This window comes from Hibiscus syriacus, unplaced genomic scaffold, assembly GCF_006381635.1.
Source record: "Hibiscus syriacus cultivar Baekdansim isolate YM2019G1 unplaced genomic scaffold, ASM638163v2 tig00112491_pilon, whole genome shotgun sequence".
NCBI classification, from domain to species: domain Eukaryota; kingdom Viridiplantae; phylum Streptophyta; class Magnoliopsida; order Malvales; family Malvaceae; genus Hibiscus; species Hibiscus syriacus.
In genome coordinates, this window is record NW_024063344.1 from 1,583,248 (window position 1) to 1,590,684 (window position 7,437).

Here is a 7,437-nt window from a genome sequence, read left to right on the forward strand (position 1 = left end):
CAAATTTTTTAATAGTGTTTCATGTTTTCCACCTACAATATTAATTTAATAATTTCATTTACACAAAAAATTATTTGATTGTTTTGATATTTTATAAAATATTATTTAGATTTTAAATTTAACAATATTAACTAAAGATAATAATAAATATATTTTCACAGTGAAATAAGTATGGACACTTTTATAAAAAGGATAGATAATTTACAATATAACAAGTAAAAATATGACAAAACCAGATTCATTATGACAAAACCGGTAAAATTTACTTGATATGTTAAACGTATGGACACTTTTATAAAAAGGATAGATACTTACCGATAACCAAAGTTTACCGGTTACCAAATTTTTTAATAGTTTTTCATATTTTCTACCTAAAACATTATTAGTTGTCAACATAATAGGTACCGCTAAACCGAATTTATTAAATACATTTTAATGTATCCGGTAATGCTGTATATTAGCCGTATATTAACCCGCCTTTCCTGAGACATCCCCCATGAAACACCCTTTGTTTTTTTTCCAATAATGATCCTCTTTTCTTTGTTTTGAATGAATAGATAACTGTTTCGGTACTATTAATGGCGAAGGACAAATTTTGCAGCTTTTGGTTATTTGGGGAGGATTAGCAATTTGCTATTAAAACAACCAAATGAAACTTGATTATGTTAAGCCTCTTACTTAGAGAAAAGTCGATGGAATAATTTTTGATCACTTTTGAGAATCTTTACATGATAGAAAGAAACACGACAAAACTGATATTTAGAAATTTACATCCATTATACCAAGAAAGATTATATTAACTAAAGAGTGAGAATCTATGGTCCCCGGTGGACGGCCCATGATCTGAATGCATTATTAAGTATCATCTGCCATAAGAATAGGTGTATGTTTCCTTCTATAAGGTTTGCCAGTTAAGATGAAGACAGACAAGCTGACCTGGCCTGGCCTTTAGCACTGGACACAACATCCACTCCTCGGTCAGGTTTCGGACCTACTAGTGGATCTGTCGGTTCCAGCACATTTGGGCCCATAAAACACACTACTTTCGACCTTATTGCACAAACTGGGTCCTTCTTTACAATGCACTGTTCCGGAAAAAAGAAATTATATCACAGTGACACTCAAACAAGCTGATATCTTTACTGAAACTCGAACATATTCACCAACTGATGGTTTAAGAACCAAAGGAATCATATCACAGTGACATTCGAAATAAATGCAATACAAAACATATGCTATATCTTAATTATTACAAACCTGACTCGATATATGTTATGTACATCAACTTAGTAAACCAAATCACCTTTTTGATAACATCACATCAAGAGCTACGAGGCTGCAATGCACCTTGAAGATTCTTAACAGCACTGTCATAGTATACAAACCCCATGAACCAGAATTCATGGTTATCAACTGATATAATCTGTATGTATTTCTCAGCCGGGTTGGTTTTGCTAGCTGATGGATTCACTGCCCTCAGCTGATGTAATGGAATAACCACCTACATGAATGTGTTGCGACCGGACACAAGATCACATACTAAATAATGGAACGGGTTAACAAAGACAATTACGGGTTTAGATTTCATGCAGTTCACTGACAGTATATAAACTTATAAATCAAAAATATAAATCTTTAAATAAATGATGAAAGCAAGAATATTTACAAACACAATGAGCACAAGTATGCATTAAAAGAAATAAGAAGAATAAGAAGCTATCAAAACTTTTGAGAAATCTCTAACACGTAGTAGGTCCTTATAAAACCGAGAAAGGGGAAAACACAATCCCAGAAATTTAATGATTTGAATAGCCTTAGGCCATCTATTACAGGATGGCTTTTGATTGTGTTCTTTAGAAGCATAAGATCAATTAAATTTAGTACATCTGAGGATGTCGTGATCTATTTACAGCTGTCCCAGCTCGATCCATCTAATGTAAATATTCTACCTTCAAAGTGCCAGTTAACGATCTGACCCATTGTCATCCCTAATTACAATATTTTTTGAAAATGCTAACCAAGGGATGAAAAAATAGTAATTCACGTCCTTACCATCCTATGAAACTACCAAAACATAACAATTTTCTTATCATTAATTCCAAGGCTAATTGTTAGTCTACATACACTCAACTCGACCCTAGCCCTTAGTTGACTCATCAAAATGCAGCATTAACTTCATGAACCAAAGCAGTAATGCATAACATAAAACCTGTTTAGTGTTTACCTTATAATAGCTATATTGAGTCTGGTCACCAACTTGATAAGACAATGGGTTGTCGCTACAAAAAGCAAGCTTTTCAGTCGACAGATATAAAACTCCAATAACAGGACCAGCCGAGGTGGACAAGTAGCAGGCATATGTCTTCAGAAGCTTTTCTTCGGGAACAGTCTCAAATGTTGTCCCAAAGATCTTCTCATAACCACCATCTGCAATAACTTTGGTTGTCTGAGCAATTTTTCCTACAGCAGCGTCAGCAAGACTCGGCCCAGTTTTCACTGCAACAACAATTATTATCCATTCATTTGACAATATGTAATAAAATAGTACAGAAATAGCAGGGGAGAGAGGGTAATTATCAAAAAGATAGAAACAATTACAGTGTTGCCACATGTTCTCAGCTATCTCTTTCGCCTTCTTGGTATCGTCCGCCGCTTTCTTTCCCCATTTCCCCAACACGTCTCTCACTGATTCCATCTTATCTGCTCGAAGAAAAAAAGGGGTTTAAATTTAAATAGACTTCAAAGTATATTCAAAATTCCAATTACACGTAAACTGAAGCGAGTACTCTTGACGGAAGATGATTGAACTGGTGATGGAGAAACGTAAGGATTGGACTCGGCAGGCATGGTGGTGGCACCGCTGGTAGAGATCGGTGCCGGGTGTCGATTTGGATCTGATTGGGTACCCATAGAAACGCTGGACCAATTTTCCGGTGGAGGAGCGACGTCATTCGGGTCTAATTTCGGGTAGGGAGCGTAGTCAGAAGAGACGGTCCGCGGTTGGATTGACTCCGAGGGTGATGTTGACTGCTTGGTTTCCGGGATTTTCTCATGATCGGTCGGGGGCTGGCTCATCATTTCTTTGAGTTCGGATCAGATAAAGGAAAGGGAGAATTTGGAAATTCGTTTATTAGACAACGGAAAAGCTAATATCGGATCAAAATTCAAAATTTAAAAGAAATCTTGAGGAAGATGTTCTTACGATAGTTGTCGTTCTTGTTTCTTTTTGTCCGAACTTTGAACTTTGCATACCAAGCGAACAGCTGGCACTTGATCACGCCACGTGCCACAGGATAACGTAATATAATATAAGATAAACTATCTGCTTAATCATCTAATTTCCAATATGTTTTTAGTTTTGATCACTCAATTATTGTATTTTTGATGTGAACATTATTGTCTCAAAATTTGTTTTTTAGTCGTTGTTCTGTTAGGTCTTTTACCACACTGATGACATGCCAATTTTTCTTTCAAAAATTATGCAAAAATCTTTGAAATCGATTAGCTTTAAAATTTAAATTGAACTTTTTACGAGTTTGAAAGAAGTTTTCACATAATTTAAACTAATAAAATAATAGGAATAGGGTCAGCTAAAATAATAGGAGATGATGCAACAAATTCACTAACATTTAAAGAGGTTTAAAATATTTAAATTTTGAAAATTCTAACGATGACATGATATGAAAGAAATAATTTTATTTTTCATGAGAGATATAATGAAATTGGAAAACAAATTTTAAGAATTTGGTGATGAATTTGAAAATACTTATAGTTAGGAATCTAAAACATAAAGATGTTAAGAAATTGAATAGCTAAACATGTATTTTATCCTGTAAAAAAACGAACCGACTTTATTTAAAGGGAAAAAAATTTAGTACGTAAATGATTCAATGATTGTAAGACGTTGATTTGTTATTAGGATTAAAAATTTTAAAATAGTCTCTTAATTATAGGATATTTATTTATTTATTTATTAAAACGTATAAAATGGTCATATAATTATTTTTATGTTCTAAACTCGTCATTTTCTGTCAAAAATGTTAGTATGAACTATATGTTAACTCACTGATTAAGATATAATAAAATATGATCACAAAATATTGAACATCTATACAACAATATGAGATTAGGTTTTCTCATATCACATTCAACATGTTAATATCCAACTCATACGACTGTAATTTTTAACGAAAAGTGATGAATTTAAAATATATGAATAATCAGGTTATTACTTTGTAATTTTTAATAGTTGAGAACAGTTCAACAAAGTCTCGTTCTATAATTATTAGATCTTTTTATTATTTTTAATAGTTAAATATTTAATAAAATAATGTCATATAATTAATAGTCCATTTGTGTACTATACCAAAATAAGAAAAAAAAAACACGCATATCCTCAAGAGTCAGGACTGTGTCTGTCTTTGGGCCTTCCCTTGTAAAGCAGCATGGAATGTTTTATTTTTGGGCTCCTGAATCAATCCACCTCAATATTCCACCCATCCAATCTAAAAGTTTTCTTATATATTAAAACTAACATTTGATTTTAAAAATAAAATAAAATTTTAACATTTATATTAATGTAAAGTAAAACCGAAATATATGAACTCTTCCCCCACCCCACAATTTATAATTTCAAGTCGACAAGTCGAGCTTGAATAATTTTTATGTGATAAGATTATAAAAGTGAACATTTTAAACCTAAACAAATAAACATTTCATAAAACACTTAAATTCATGAACATTTCTAATATAACATTACACTTGTAATAAACTTTTCTCCTTTAGCTAGTGTTAGAAATATAATATAATAGAATATAATTAGTTGATATTGGTTTAGTCAAATTAATTGAGTTTGTTAAAGGTTGGTTAGTTTGTTAGATCAAGTTGTTAAACTTGGTTTAATGGTGCGATATAAGTACTGTTTGTAATGGGTTAAAGATTCAAGCACTTCGTAATTCATTCTTTCATAGTAAGTAAACAAAGTTACCTTATGTTCATCTTCTGGTCTATGTCTCATTTCTCACATGGTATCATTCGCCAAAAAGATCCTGATTTTGGTTCATTTTCCTTCCGCTGAAGATGTTATGGCTTGATGATTTGTTTGGTCGTTGTTCATTCAATTAGTTTGTCTTCTGTTTGGAGCTTGTTTGTTTGTTGCTTCTCTCAAAGGCACTTTAAGATCTATAGATGAAGATCACACATGTGACTCATAAACCAAATCCTAAACTGTTCAGCCTGTTCTCGTTTTCCTTACTCGATTAGTTATGTTACTCGCTTTGTTTTTTTATCGTGTGCATCGGTTTTTCGATCTATGTTTTTGTTGTAAGAGTTTCTTGTTGAACCGTAAGGAAGTATACTCGTTCTGACTCGTTGTTAGAAGAGTAGATGAGTGGTTGTTTGGAATTCTTTCGATCGAAAGCTGTGTTTCGTTGATTTGTTCTTTGTCTTCGAAACTCTATACGTTCTTGAAGGTTTTTTGGCTGAGGTTGCTTCTGTTTGGAGGGTGTTTGTTTAAAGAGAGTATGGTTTTGGGGTGTTCTTTCAAGTTTGTGCTCACTATCTATTTGTCATATTGCCTAAGAGGATATGGTTTTTCTTTCAACGAGGAAAAAATTGTTCAATGTACATGATTTCTAGCTCACAGTTATAACTAACTAGGCTTGCAACATTGTTCGATCAACTCTCAAATCATACGGTGAATTTCAAGAAGGGTGAAGAAGCAATGAAGGAAAAAGAAGAAGAAGACACTATTTTCTTTCAATTTTTTTTTTCAAGAAGATCAAGAAGAAGAAGCAGGAAAAATGTTAGAAATATAATATAATAGAATGTAAATAGTTGATATTGGTTTAGTCATGCTAGCATGTTGAGTCAGCAACAATGGTGCCCGTACTGCGTATGCACTGCGTATGAATGCTTAGCTTGCATGGTGTTGTTAGTAAAGTAGTTAGGAGCTTCTTGAAGCTGTTAGTGGCAGTTAGGGTTGTTAGTATCAGTTGTGAAGTTTGTTAGGCTTATATTAGACATTATAAGTTGTATATAAACAACAGAAGTTTGTATTCCATAAACAGTTCTTTTCACAATCAATATACAAGTGTTATACTTTCTTACTTGTTGCTCATCTCTTTTTCATGTTCACAGTGCCATTCATGGCCCTTTTCTCACATGGTATCATTCGCCAAAGATCCTGACGTCATCTTTCTTTCGCTATTTCCATTTTGTTCTTTGATCGGGTTCTTCAATCGCTTCAAAGTTTCCTTCGTTGTTTTCTTGGCTCTTGCTGGTTGTTTTCTTGGTTTGTATGATTTCTTGTTTCCAATCTCTCATTCGTTCTGGTTTCTTTATTTTTTGGGGTTTTTCTTGGGAGCATTTTGGTGTTTTTTCTTGGTTCCTTTTCTTGGTTTGGTTTCAATGGTTGGTCTGGATTCCATTGGTGTTCAATAGATTCCTAAACAAGACATTGTTAAGCTCACTGAGCATACGTATCTTTTATGGAAACATCAGGTTACTCTGGTGATTGATGCTTATGGTCTATTTCGGTATATCTCCAACACTGTTGATGTTCCAGGAGAATTTGTTACTGATGGCCAACGTGTTGAAAATTCAGCGTTTGTGTTCTTTTGGCAACAGGACAAACTGTTAGCTTCTTGGATTTTAACCACTGTGAGCATGGACGTCTTACCCCATTTGACGGGTCTCACATCGTCATTAGCCATATGGAATACCATTTCTCGGCTTCTTGAAAGATTAAGCTCCCGAGATGTTGTTTCTTGGACTTCTATTATTTCAGGTTCTGTGCTATGTGGATCCATGCATGAAGCGCTTCTGGCTTTCTTTAGGATGCAAGAAGATGGGGTTGCACCCAACGAGGTGACAATTATGAGCAGTTTACATGCATGTTCCTTCATTGGACGACTAAGGATTTTACAGGGGTTCATGCCTTGGTTTCAAAATTAGGGTGTCATCAACATGAACTTGTATTGAATTCTATAGCTGAGACATTTGTGATTTCATCTACACTTCCGATTCAAGTCGAACGGAAGGAAGCATCGTCACTTCCGATTCAAGTCGAACGGAACGAGGCATTGACACTTCCGATTCAAGTCGAACGGAACGAGGCATCGACACTTCTGATTCAAGTCGAACGGAAGGAGGCATCGGCACTTCCGATTCAAGAGGAACGGAAGGAGGCATCGACACTTCCGATTCAAGTCAAACGGAAGGAAGCATCGGCACTTCCGATTCAAGTCGAACGGAAGGATGTAGCGCACTTTCGTTTCAAGTGTTCGTCTTTTCATCAAGAAGCGCACTTTTGAGAGAAGATTGGATTTCATGGATGTTCAAGTTCAGAAGAGCAGAAAAAGAAGTAGAGGGAATGTTAGCATGTTGAGTCAGCAACAATGGTGCCCGTACTGCGTATGCACTGCGTATGAATGCTTA

General features: G+C 34.5%; 2 protein-coding genes across 2 annotated transcripts; one reads left to right on the forward strand and one right to left on the reverse strand.

Annotated features, from left to right (window-relative positions):
* Positions 1-1,124: 1,124 nt before the first annotated feature.
* Positions 1,125-3,172, reverse strand: LOC120180161 (GEM-like protein 1). Its single transcript, XM_039185544.1, has 4 exons — positions 2,787-3,172; positions 2,599-2,700; positions 2,225-2,496; positions 1,125-1,501 (listed from the first exon to the last, which is right to left on the reverse strand). Exons 1-4 carry the CDS (start codon positions 3,076-3,078, stop codon positions 1,322-1,324), a joined length of 846 nt encoding a protein of 281 aa, XP_039041475.1. The 5' UTR covers positions 3,079-3,172; the 3' UTR covers positions 1,125-1,321.
* A 2,738-nt stretch (positions 3,173-5,910) lies between these two features.
* On the forward strand, positions 5,911-6,954 carry LOC120180290 (pentatricopeptide repeat-containing protein At5g39350-like). Its single transcript, XM_039185642.1, has 2 exons — positions 5,911-6,000; positions 6,442-6,954. Exons 1-2 carry the CDS (start codon positions 5,911-5,913, stop codon positions 6,952-6,954), a joined length of 603 nt encoding a protein of 200 aa, XP_039041573.1.
* Positions 6,955-7,437: the final 483 nt, after the last annotated feature.

Bases quoted from the DNA above. Each gene is read 5' to 3' on its own strand.
- LOC120180290 (XM_039185642.1), top strand. From the start codon at position 5,911: ATGCTTAGCTTGCATGGTGTTGTTAGTAAAGTAGTTAGGAGCTTCTTG. The intron at 6,001-6,441 runs GTTTGTTAGGCT...GGTGTTCAATAG, and splicing joins TTGTTAGTATCAGTTGTGAA to ATTCCTAAACAAGACATTGT.
- LOC120180161 (XM_039185544.1), bottom strand. From the start codon at position 3,078: ATGATGAGCCAGCCCCCGACCGATCATGAGAAAATCCCGGAAACCAAG. The intron at 2,701-2,786 runs GTACTCGCTTCA...TTCTTCGAGCAG, and splicing joins TCAATCATCTTCCGTCAAGA to ATAAGATGGAATCAGTGAGA. The intron at 1,502-2,224 runs GTAAACACTAAA...ACATTCATGTAG, and splicing joins CTCAATATAGCTATTATAAG to GTGGTTATTCCATTACATCA.